The sequence below is a fragment of the Amblyomma americanum genome, chromosome 7, assembly GCF_052857255.1.
Source record: "Amblyomma americanum isolate KBUSLIRL-KWMA chromosome 7, ASM5285725v1, whole genome shotgun sequence".
Lineage (NCBI taxonomy): Eukaryota > Metazoa > Arthropoda > Arachnida > Ixodida > Ixodidae > Amblyomma > Amblyomma americanum.
The window spans coordinates 55,876,797-55,888,176 of NC_135503.1; the positions used below are offsets into that span (position 1 = coordinate 55,876,797).

An 11,380-nucleotide genomic window follows, 5' to 3' on the forward strand; every position below is an offset into this window, starting at 1 on the left:
GGGCTTGACACCTGTCAAAACGCGATTTAACAGCTGGTTTCTGTTCACGATGAGTGCGTGCGTGAACTGGCAGCGGTCTGTCCGTAAATAGAAGCAACCGGTTGTGGTTGGACAACGACTGCAAGTTTTGTAGCGTTTGAGGCCCGATCGGAGTGACAGTGAGTCGACCACATGATAGCATGGAGCTATCTCACCAGGCGCTGAGAAAAGGTGCTTTGAGTCGGTTATCGCTGCGTGAATTTCTCTGCCTCACTTCCGATTGCGCTATCTCTTCCTTTTCACTGACTGTACGACCAGTCTCCAGCAGCAAAATTAGGCACGTTTTTGTGCCAACAGTTGGGCTATGTCTTTTGCGTTATGGTATTGAGTAGACATTGCGACTTCATCCCGGTGATCCAAGGCTTTTGCATTCCTTTTGGCCTCATGAGACGCAGTTCACGTTAAGATTAAAGCCTGAATCATAAGGAACGCAGTTTCACAAGTGCGCATCACCCCATCTACTGGCGACTGTGTTGGAAGAGATAATGAGCTGTGAAGCCGATGCCTGGACGTGGTACCGGACTCTGACGCGTACTCAATATGGCATCAATGTCGGTAACTGTACGTCGAGGAATCGGTCACGTTTTGACCTGAGACCGGGTAGCAGCCTTTTTAAATGCGTCTCACAGGAAAGACCAAGCACTGCATGGGCCATCGGGTTTCTGGAGACGCCAGAACCCGAACCGGCTATATACTACGTGCGCGGTGGATGCGTTGCTATACGCTGCTGCTGGTTCCGGGTCGCTCTCTGATAACGCCTCCGAAGGCAAAGCATAGGTCCTTGAAACGTGCAACCGCTTGCAGACTGCGCGCCTATGGAAGCGAAAGAGCCCACTCAAGTTTTGTGGCCCACTACGGACGCCCCAAGAACCCTTATTCCCTTATCCACGGACGAAGGGATAACGATGCAGAATCGAAGACACGTGGGATCAAGGGCTGGGAATTAGGAGCGCACTTTGCAGGCAACAGAGCTCGCTCCATCTATAGCACCCTCCAACCGTCTTTCGCCGCACATTGCTGATGGAATGTAACGCAGGCTTCGTGGTCCACATGGTAACGACGCTCGTGGTATGGGATAGCGAGTGTTCGACTGACGTCCGTTCCTTTTTTCGCGCAGGACTACGCGGAGACGACGATGAACGAGCTGCTGGGCTGGTACGGCTACGAGAAGGTCGTGGACCGGCGGGACACGCAGGGCCTGAACCTGGGCCACTTCGCGGCCACCAGCTCCGAGGAGGAAGGGAGGAGCGGCCCGGAGGAGGACTCGGCCGGGGAGCAGCAGAGGCACCACCGACAGCGCAAGCAGAAGCAGCATCGCCGCTCTGCCCGCCTCACGCCGTCGGAGAGGTCATCCAGGGGCTCCGCCGCAACCCCGGCGGCCATCGACGACGCCCTGGTGTGCGCCGCGCCGCAGGTCGGAGAGCCCGGAACCAGCCCCAGGGACGAAGGTGAGCTGCTGCTGCCTGTATGCTCTTAACCCGGTACTCTTTGTATGTAGTACAGTCGGACCTCGTTATAACTTATAACGAAACAATGGATTTAACGAAGGAGTGACGATTCCCCTTGGAAGTTCGCTATAACGAAGCATTCCCTTCAGCTTCGTTATAACGAGGTTCACCTGTAGGTCTCTCTTACGAGCGCTTTCTGGGCGTCGCCACATTGCTCGCTGGTCTGTTGTGTGCACTTGGCACAAGCACGCTGAAAGCGTTGACTTAAGATGTCTGCACTTGTTCGCGACAGTCCAAAGAGCAGGAGTTTAGACATCTGCACTTTCCCGGTGAAAGCGCGATGGCTCAGGTGGCGCTGCGGCCTTTCGTTACCGCTCAAACGGCGTCAAGGATACAAAGGCACCGAGAAGTGACGGAAGACGCCTACTCGTCCTACTAGCAAGGACAGCTTACACTCTTTTTACTCCTTTATTGTTAGAGTGCACGGAACACGGACCTAGTAAACAGCTCGCAGTGTCCATGTTTTCTGCGTGCCTGCGTGTACATCACTTCGTCCTCGAGCCATCCGCAGTAGAAGGCAAGGTCTGTGCGAGGACAGGATCTACACTGCTCATTGAAGCGGTAGTGCACCATTTCTTTTTGGAGAATTCCGCGTGTTGCATTTGGGTTGCAAGCCCCAAGGGTAGCGTTGGCCTGGCGGCCTGGGGCAAAGCAGGAAACATCCGAAGGTCCCGGCAAAGGATGAGTCGACTGGCAACAGAACAACTTGTTTATTCTGGCATCTCAAAAGAGCAGCCGGTCAGGGCGACCACGTTACTCGCAGGAAGAAATCGAAGTCTCTCGTTGGCGTCCGGGGCAGCTCTCTTTATATACCCTCGGAGTCGAGGGCAAGAAGGAGCGGCTTGGGATGAGTCGCACAAGACGGCGACGCATGAACATGTTCAGGCGTGACGGGCGCGTCCGCCAGGCCGGCGCCGGTCAGACCTCCTCGCCTCTGGGTTGGGGAGCTCCTCTCCCCGGCTGCCGCGCTTTGACAAGCGTGGGCAAAACATGCACACACACACACACGCACGCACGACGACACGTGGCACTGAAACCTGTCTGAACGCGCTTGGCGGGAGGCGTTGCGGCCGCGATGAACGAAGCCGCGGCGTCCGTTGCATCCGCGCCGGCTATACCGCGCGTCGAAGGCGAGACGTAACAGACCGCCCCGCCGGGAGAAGGAGATCCCGATGGTCAGGGGACTGCATCCGCTGTCCAGAGGGATGTCGCTCGATGATGCTCGTAATCGAAACCGATCGTCCATCGACGTTGCTTGAGCGCAGCGCACAGAGAAGGCCTCGTTCTCGGGTTCAGGATCACACAGGGCACTGCAAAGTCACTTCAGGAGAGTTGCCATTTTTGTGCTCGTTCCCAGCAAGCGTTAGAACTACGCCGAAACGCAACCGCTCAGTCAGCAAGCACGAGACAACCCTCACTAAGCTCTGCCAGGCTCTTTCCCCTTTTATACTACTGCCTAGTTCCTTACAGTAGTCAAGCAGCACTCAGAACGCGTCCACAAATTGGAAAATTGCACTAGAAAGCACATAATCACTTTGAAACACTAAACAAAAGCAATATGTTAAAAATCCTGCCTCAGGAAGAAAACATCAGTAACCAACAACTTTGAGGCGGATTCCTACGTTAGGGGCTTCGACTTAAGCCATCGGCGTTACCGTTGAGACTCCCCTTTTTGTAACGCACCTCAAAGGAATATTGTTGCAAAGCGAGGCTCCAGCGCAGGAGGCGGCCATTTTTGGGAGAGATGTTCTGCAGCCATTGGAGAGGGCAGTGATCCGTCTCAATGATAAACCTCGAGCCGGCTAGGTAGCATGACAATTTCTGAACGGCCCACACGAGACACGCACACTCTTTCTCGGTGGCGCTGTACGCCTGCTCACGACAGGTCAGCTTACGACTAGCATACAGGACGGGGTGTTCCACTTCTCCATTGTCCCTTTGGCACAGTACAACGCCCATGCCTCGCTCACTAGCATCGCACTGAACAACGAACCCTTTTGTGTAGTCTGGCGATCGTAGCACAGGCTGGCTTGTTAGGGCGCTCTTTAAGGCGCTAAAAGCTCTTTCCTTTGTCTCGCTCCAGACGACTGTTTGGGGCTCTGTTTTTCTTAGAGCATCCGTCAGGGGAGCCGCGATATCGGAGTACCTGGGGATGTACCTCTGATAGTAGCCGGCGACACCTAAGAACGACCGAATATCGGTCTTCGTGCGCGGTTGCGGGAAGTCTCGCACAGCGGCCACCTTTATTTCAGAGGGGCGGCGACGACCCTGTCCAATCACGTGACCGAGGTAGACAACCTCGGCCTGTGCTAATTGGCACTTGGGAGCCTTGACTGTCAAGCCCGCTTCGCGAAGGCGGGTTAGCACTGCCCGCAAGTGTGCCATATGCTCAGACCAGGATGCGGAGAATATCGCTACGTCGTCTAAATACGGTAAAGCGAATTCTTCCTGTCCCCGCAACACTTTGTCCATGAGGCTTGAAAAGCAGTATGGCGCGTTCTTCAAACCAAAACTCAAAACTTTAGGACGGAATGTTCCCATTGGTGAAATGAACGCCGCATACCTACTAGCCTCTTCTGTAAGTGGAACCTGCCAATAACCCCTGACAAGATCTAGGGTGGAAATAAACTGAGCGCTACTAACTTTCTCAAGGCGCTCCTCGATGTTAGGGATCGGATAAATTTGATCCTTAGTAATGGAATTAAGCCTGCGGTAGTCGACGCAAGGACGAGGTTCCTTGCCCGGTACCTCAACTAAAATCAAAGGGGAGGTATAATCACTCTCACCCGCCTCAATAACACCGAGCTGTAGCATTTTCTTTACCTCAGCCTCCATAATATCGCGCTGGCGGGGTGACACCCGGTACGCCTTGGACCGTACTGGCTCTGGCGAGGTAAGTTCTATATCATGAGTAAGGACAGAAGTCCTACCAGGCCTCTCAGAGAACTGACCTTGAAACTCTTGTAAGAGTTGGTGTAGTTCGGTTTTCTGCTCAGGCGACAGCGGTGCTTTAATGATTAAGTCACTAATGACCTGATCAGTGTCTTCCCTGTTCGTCACTGAGCTTAGTCCCGGAAGCTCGACCGGAAGCTCTTCGGGAACGTTTACCATCATACACACCACTGCTTCCCGTTGTCTATAGGGTTTGAGCAGATTACAGTGGTAAACTTGCTGTGCTTTCCGCTTTCCTGGCAGACTCACCACGTAGTTAACATCCGACAGTTTTTGAACAATCCGTGCTGGGCCCTCCCACTGCACGTCGAGTTTGTTTTTTAGCGATGTGCGCAATACCATTACCTCATCGCCCACCTCAAAACGACGGGCCCTGGCTGTCCGATCATAATAAACCTTGGCCCTCTGCTGGGCCTTTGCCATTGCTTCACCTGACAACTCCTGTGCCCTTCTTAAGCGTTCGAGGAGACTAAGAACGTACTCGACCACGACTGGGTCGTCGCCCCTGCCTTCCCACGAGTCTCGAAGCATGCGAAGCGGAGACCGCAGCGAGCGACCGTACACCAGCTCAGCTGGCGAAAACCCCGTAGCCGCATGCGGCGCGGTCCTTAATGCAAACATCACCCCAGGCAGACACAGCTCCCAATCACTTTGTTGCTCAAAACACAATGCTCTCAACACGCGCTTCATGACGGAGTGGAGCTTCTCAACGGAATTCGACTGTGGGTGGTACACTGAGCTGTGTAACAGCTTTACCCCACACCTTTCGAGAAAGGCTGTCGTCAAAGCGCTGGTAAACACTGTGCCCTGATCTGACTGGATTTCCGCAGGAAAACCAACTCGCGCAAATATGGACAGTAGTGCATTGACTATCTCAACTGAGCTGAGTTCTTTAAGAGGCACTGCTTCAGGGAACTTTGTCGCTGGGCAGATCACAGTCAAAATGTGTCTGTACCCCGTGGCTGTTACCGGCAGAGGTCCCACTGTATCAATAACGAGCCGTCTAAAAGGCTCCGTAATGATAGGTACCAACTTCAACGGCGCCCTCGATTTGTCCCCTGGTTTGCCAACCCGCTGACAGGTGTCACATCTCCTCACAAAGTGTTCTACGTCACGAAAACACCCTGGCCAATAGTACTCTTGCAAGAGACGGTCCTTAGTCTTCTTAACTCCTAGGTGTCCGGACCACGAACCGCCATGCGACAAGCGCAACAGATCCTGACGGTAGCACTGAGGCACGATCAGCTGATCGAACTCGACTCCCCTGCGGTCTAGATACTTCCGGTACAAGACCCCACCTCTTTCCACAAAACGAACATTTTTCTTGGCGATACCTTCCTTGACATTGCAGCGCATGTTTTCTAGGCTGCCATCCTTTTTTTGCTCGGCTATCAAATCCGACCGGCTGACTTTTAGCAACCTATTAAGTCCATCGGACGTAGGCGCGATGAGCAAATCTGCAGATAGCTCTTCTAACTTTCCCGTGTCGGGCGTTTCCTCTCCAGTACCTGGTGCCTTAAGCGCTACAGGCTCAATTTTATTCAGTTCGGACGTGCTCTGAGTATCAGCTTGCTGCGCCTCCGACCCTTTCTCATTGTTCGACAACGTCGGCCCCGCAACTACCGCCTTTGCAGCGAGCTCCCGAACTCTCGATCTGGTTAAGGCCTGAACGCTAGCCTCACCAAACAAAAGCCCCTTCTCGCGCAGGAGGTGATCGGACCTGTTCGAAAATAGGTACGGGTACTGGGGGGGCAGCATAGATGACACTGCGGCCTCCGTCTCAATTGCTCCGAAAGGTCCTTCAATAAGCACTTTTGCTATGGGCAGACACACGCTGTGAGCTTCCACGGCTTGCTTGATCCATGCGCACTCGCCCGTGAACATATCGGGTTCTACGTAAGAGGGGTGAACTACATCCATTGTAGCTGCGGAATCACGAAGCACTCGGCACTCTTTCCCGTTCACGAGGAAGTCTCGCATGTAGGGCTCGAGAAGCTTCATGTTCTCGTCAGTGCTGCATAATGACAAAAACACGACTTTTGTTTTTGTTTCTGGACACTGCGCCGAAAAGTGACCCGGCTTCTGACACGTATAACACACGCGCGCTTGCCTCGCCTCGAACCGCTTTCTGCGTTCGGCTTCGGCTGCCGCCGTCTCCTTACGTTCCGTCGGACTGCTTTCACTCGCATCCGCACTACGCGTGTCCCCCCTTGCTCTCATGGGTGTGAACTTCGGCCTCTCAGACTTGGAGCCAAATTCACCCTTTTGACCGTCCTTAGCTCCGCGAGCCCGACGCGTCACAAACTCCTCGGCTAGCTCGGCGGCTTTAGCCACTGTACTAACGTCTGGCCTATCCAAGACCCAGTACCGCACGTTCTCAGGTAACCGACTATAAAACTGTTCCAGCCCGAAACACTGCAGAATTTTCTCGTGGTCACCAAACGCTTTCTCTTCTTTGAGCCACTCCTGCATGTTTGACATAAGCCTGTAGGCAAACTCTGTATATGACTCATTTCTGCCTTTTTCATTTTCCCGAAACTTCCGACGGAACGCCTCCGCTGACAGTCTGTACTTTTTTAGCAGACTTGATTTCACTTGGTCGAAATCCTCTGCCTCCTCTCTCTTCAAGCGAGCGACTACGTCGGCCGCCTCGCCGGGTAACAAAGTGAGCAAGCGCTGTGGCCACGTTTCCCGAGAGAACCCCTGCTTCTCGCACGTTCGCTCAAAGTTAACCAGGAACAAACCAATGTCCTCTCCAAGCTTAAACGGCCGCATCAGGTCAGTCATTTTGAACGATACCCGTTCTCCTGCACCGTGTGCCTGACTTCCATTACGAGCGCGTTCCATCTCTACCTCGAGACGCTTCATTTCCAAAGCGTGTTGACGGTCGCGCTCTTCTTTCTCTTTATCTTTTTGCTCTTTACGTTCGCGCTCCTCTTTCTCTTTTTGTTCTTTACGTTCGCGCTCGTCTTTTTCTTTTTGCTCTTTACGCTCGCGCTCCTCTTTTTGCTCTTTACGTTCGCGCTCGTCTTTCTCTTTTTGCTCCCTCTCCTCAATGGTCTCAAGGCATTCCGACAGCTCGTCATCCTCAGCCTCCAACTCAAGAATAGCCCTTAGCAGTTCTGGTTTTCTGAGTTTGTCTGAGACATCCAGACCCAACTCTCTTGCAAGCTCCAGCAATTTCGGTTTGCGCAACGACTTCAAATCCATGGCTGCTCCGAATGCTGCTTTCTCTACTGCCTACTATTGTCTTGCCGCAAACTAACCCGGCAGCAACGACAACACAATTACCAGCTCTGTTTCTGACACTAACAAAAGCCTGGCAAAACTCAGAAGAAGAAAGTCCCGCACTCACCAAACCTCGCAGCCAAGAATTCAGCGCAGTCGTTCCGCTGCAGGCAACCAGTCATCACACAGGGCTCGTTGCACTGCTCCCGGATGGTCGTTGTGCTGCTCAGCATACAGTTGACCGCATATCTTCGCTGCTGGCCTCCGTTGTCGGGATCCCACCGCTGGCAACCAGTTGTTGCATTTGGGTTGCAAGCCCCAAGGGTAGCGTTGGCCTGGCGGCCTGGGGCAAAGCAGGAAACATCCGAAGGTCCCGGCAAAGGATGAGTCGACTGGCAACAGAACAACTTGTTTATTCTGGCATCTCAAAAGAGCAGCCGGTCAGGGCGACCACGTTACTCGCAGGAAGAAATCGAAGTCTCTCGTTGGCGTCCGGGGCAGCTCTCTTTATATACCCTCGGAGTCGAGGGCAAGAAGGAGCGGCTTGGGATGAGTCGCACAAGACGGCGACGCATGAACATGTTCAGGCGTGACGGGCGCGTCCGCCAGGCCGGCGCCGGTCAGCCCTCCTCGCCTCTGGGTTGGGGAGCTCCTCTCCCCGGCTGCCGCGCTTTGACAAGCGTGGGCAAAACATGCACACACACACACACGCACGCACGACGACACGTGGCACTGAAACCTGTCTGAACGCGCTTGGCGGGAGGCGTTGCGGCCGCGATGAACGAAGCCGCGGCGTCCGTTGCATCCGCGCCGGCTATACCGCGCGTCGAAGGCGAGACGTAACACGCGGTATTCAAATATTTAAATCTCTGTAGGTAAAGCCTGCAAAGTTTTTTTTTTGCTAGTATTTAAAATGGTGACGTAATCGACAATTGAATTTCAGCCTTCTCCTGACAGCACCCAAGGAGCGCGGACAAGTTTGATGTGACGTCACGGACGGTGACTGAAATTTCCGCTGCCGACAACCGCGTCGTTGGATGCTGCCAAACAACGCTCGGCGCGTTTTGCCTTCGGTGACATTGGTTTTATTTCTTAAAAGCAACCGGTTATGCGCTGGAAATATAAGGGTACCGTAGATAACGTCATCATGCCCTCCCCTCCTCCCACCGCCGCTTGGTGCTCTGCGCTTGAGAAACTTGAAGGCCGCCGCGGCGATTTTAGTCGGTGATTACGTCACCATTTCAGATGACAGCCAAAAATGACTTCGCATGCTTTACCTGCAAGTATCACACACTGGGTCCATTTAAGCTCGTAGAATTCTAAAATCTCTGCAGTTGCCCGTTGAAATCGGCATCTCGCTGGGTGGCACATCGCAGTGAACGGTTTTAAAATTGCCGCCAGGTAGCTTTGGATAAAGGGAAACTGCAACACTTTTTTAGAATTTCGCGATATTATGGGATGCAAATCCATATACGCTGCAGGTAAAGCTTGCCAATTGGTTTCGCGCTAGCGTTTAAAATGGTGACGTAATTGTCGAGTGAATTTTAGGCTTTCTTTCAAATCACTGAAGGAATGCGGGGAAGCTCGGTATGATATCACGGAAGGTAAGATTTCAAATTACCGCTGCCATCAGCCACACCCTGTCGTGTCTTGTTGGATGCTGTCAAACAACGCTCGGCAGGCTTTGCCTTTAGTGGCGTTGGTTTTTTTTTTTGCTTGAAAGCAAGCGTTTATGCATTGTAAATGTACCGGTACCATCGATAACGTCGCCATGCGCCCCCTCCCCACCCCCACTTGGCGCTGTGCGCTGCGGAGAAGCTTGAAGACAATCGCGATTTTAATAGGCGATTACGTGACCATTTCAATGGCTAGCCCAAAGGGACTTCGCATGCTTTACCTGCAAGATTCACACATTCGGGCCCATTAAGCTCGTCGATTTCTAAAACCTATGCAGTTGCTCGTTAAGGGGGCCGTTTCATTCAGCCCGTGTCCTTTCTTTTGATCTGTCGCCGCTACATATGCTACTGGGGTTGCAAGAGATGCCGGACCATGCCTTTATAGAGTAATGCATCCACTGCTTGAGCAATCATACAAAACCCCAATGCGTCTGTCTTGCTTCTCTGCGATATTTATTTTTGATGAGTTGCTCAACAGACCTTTCTTCTTCCTCTCATTCAAGGAAGCCGGCAAATCGCAAAGATAATGTCTCCAGTGAGCCTTTGAATCCCTCTCTGTTAAACAGAAACCACGACGAAGGGTTGAGAGAAGCGTTCAGAGCTACAGCTCAGAAACGCACTTAGCCGAGCGCAGTAAAGGATGCACAGTCGTTGAGCACGCAGCGCGTTTAGGATGGAATTGTTACAAGAGTGAGCTAATGGGCCACACAGAACTTATCTGTGGTTTCTCCCCTGTGTTCTTTTTCTTTGCGCTGTGTTACTACTGAGGCCGGATTCGGTCTGAAATCTACCACGGTAGTATAAATTAAGGTCACATTCTATGGTGCTACCTCTGTGGCGAATTGCCGAGAGAGCCTTCGGATCGGGGTCAGCACCGCACCACACCGGGCGTTATTTATTAGGCAAAGCACTATACTCTGCTTGTATGTGCAGCTCTTGCCAAACGTAACCAGGCTGCATTGTTTGCTTATCATTCTAATTGTGAAGCCCTTACGGATGCCCTAAAGTTCAAAAAGTTCTCGGAATGTGATGACAAGGGTTCTCCTTACCATAAAAAGATTTAGAGCTTAAAGGCTAATAATAATTAATAACAACAATAATTGATAACAAATGTACAGTCTTTGGTTGCGGCTCATGCGTTCTGGTGACTTCTGTCTCAGATAGGACAGCCCCGCCAAGCCAGCGGCCCTCTTCGGTCGTGTTGGCCTGGCCGTGTTCATTCGACGGATTTTTCTTGTTTTTATGTAACTAAGACGAATATAACTGCGAGCTTCGAAGCGTTCGAACGCCGTTCGAGCCTCTCGCCAAAAAGAGTTGGCCGATGAAGTCAGTTCGATCTCGGCTGCCCGAATCTGCCTTCTGACAGGCCGTATACTGGTCGCTTCCCGGAGCCCGGGCTATCTGGAGCTCGCGTAACGTGTAATCGCATGGAAGAGTAATGGCCGCTGTACACACACCAGGTATATCGGGCGCCTCCTGCCTGAGCTAGCTCGTGAGAATCCACACCCACCTTCCCGCCAGCGGCCTCTTCTCTCTCTCTCTCTCTCTTTCTCTCTACGCGCTCATTTCGCGAGATTATCCCCCAAAACAACGCCCCGTATTATAAAGGAAAGATCGCAGAGATTCGAGCGGAGGGAGGGGGGGGGGGAGGCGCTGCCTATGCCCATCTGCAAGATGTGCTCTTGTCCGTAGGGGGCGGGGTGGCCGGGGCCGCGCGGTTGGGAAGGGTTGGTCGGACGAGACATCACGCACTCCCTCTTTAATCTGTGCCGTACGTGTCCGTCGCATGAGCGCGATCGCGGCCGACAATGCAAGCCAGATACAAGGAAGAAAAAAAAACACACAAGTGGAACGCCTGCTTGACCCCTGCCGGTCTGGAACTTTGGCGAAGGAAAGCACAGAAAGAAATCTACTCGGGCCCACGTGTGTGTGTATATATATATATATATATATATATATATATATATATATATATAT

General features: G+C 52.7%; 1 protein-coding gene across 1 annotated transcript in view; it reads left to right on the top strand.

The window, feature by feature from the left end:
- LOC144099153 (uncharacterized) overlaps nucleotides 1-11,380 on the top strand; it is a 175,815-nt gene that overhangs the window by 62,283 nt on the left and 102,152 nt on the right. The window contains exon 2 of the mRNA XM_077632273.1: nucleotides 1,157-1,487. Coding sequence (XP_077488399.1) covers nucleotides 1,157-1,487 — 331 coding nt within the window. The remainder of the gene's footprint in view (nucleotides 1-1,156; nucleotides 1,488-11,380) is intronic.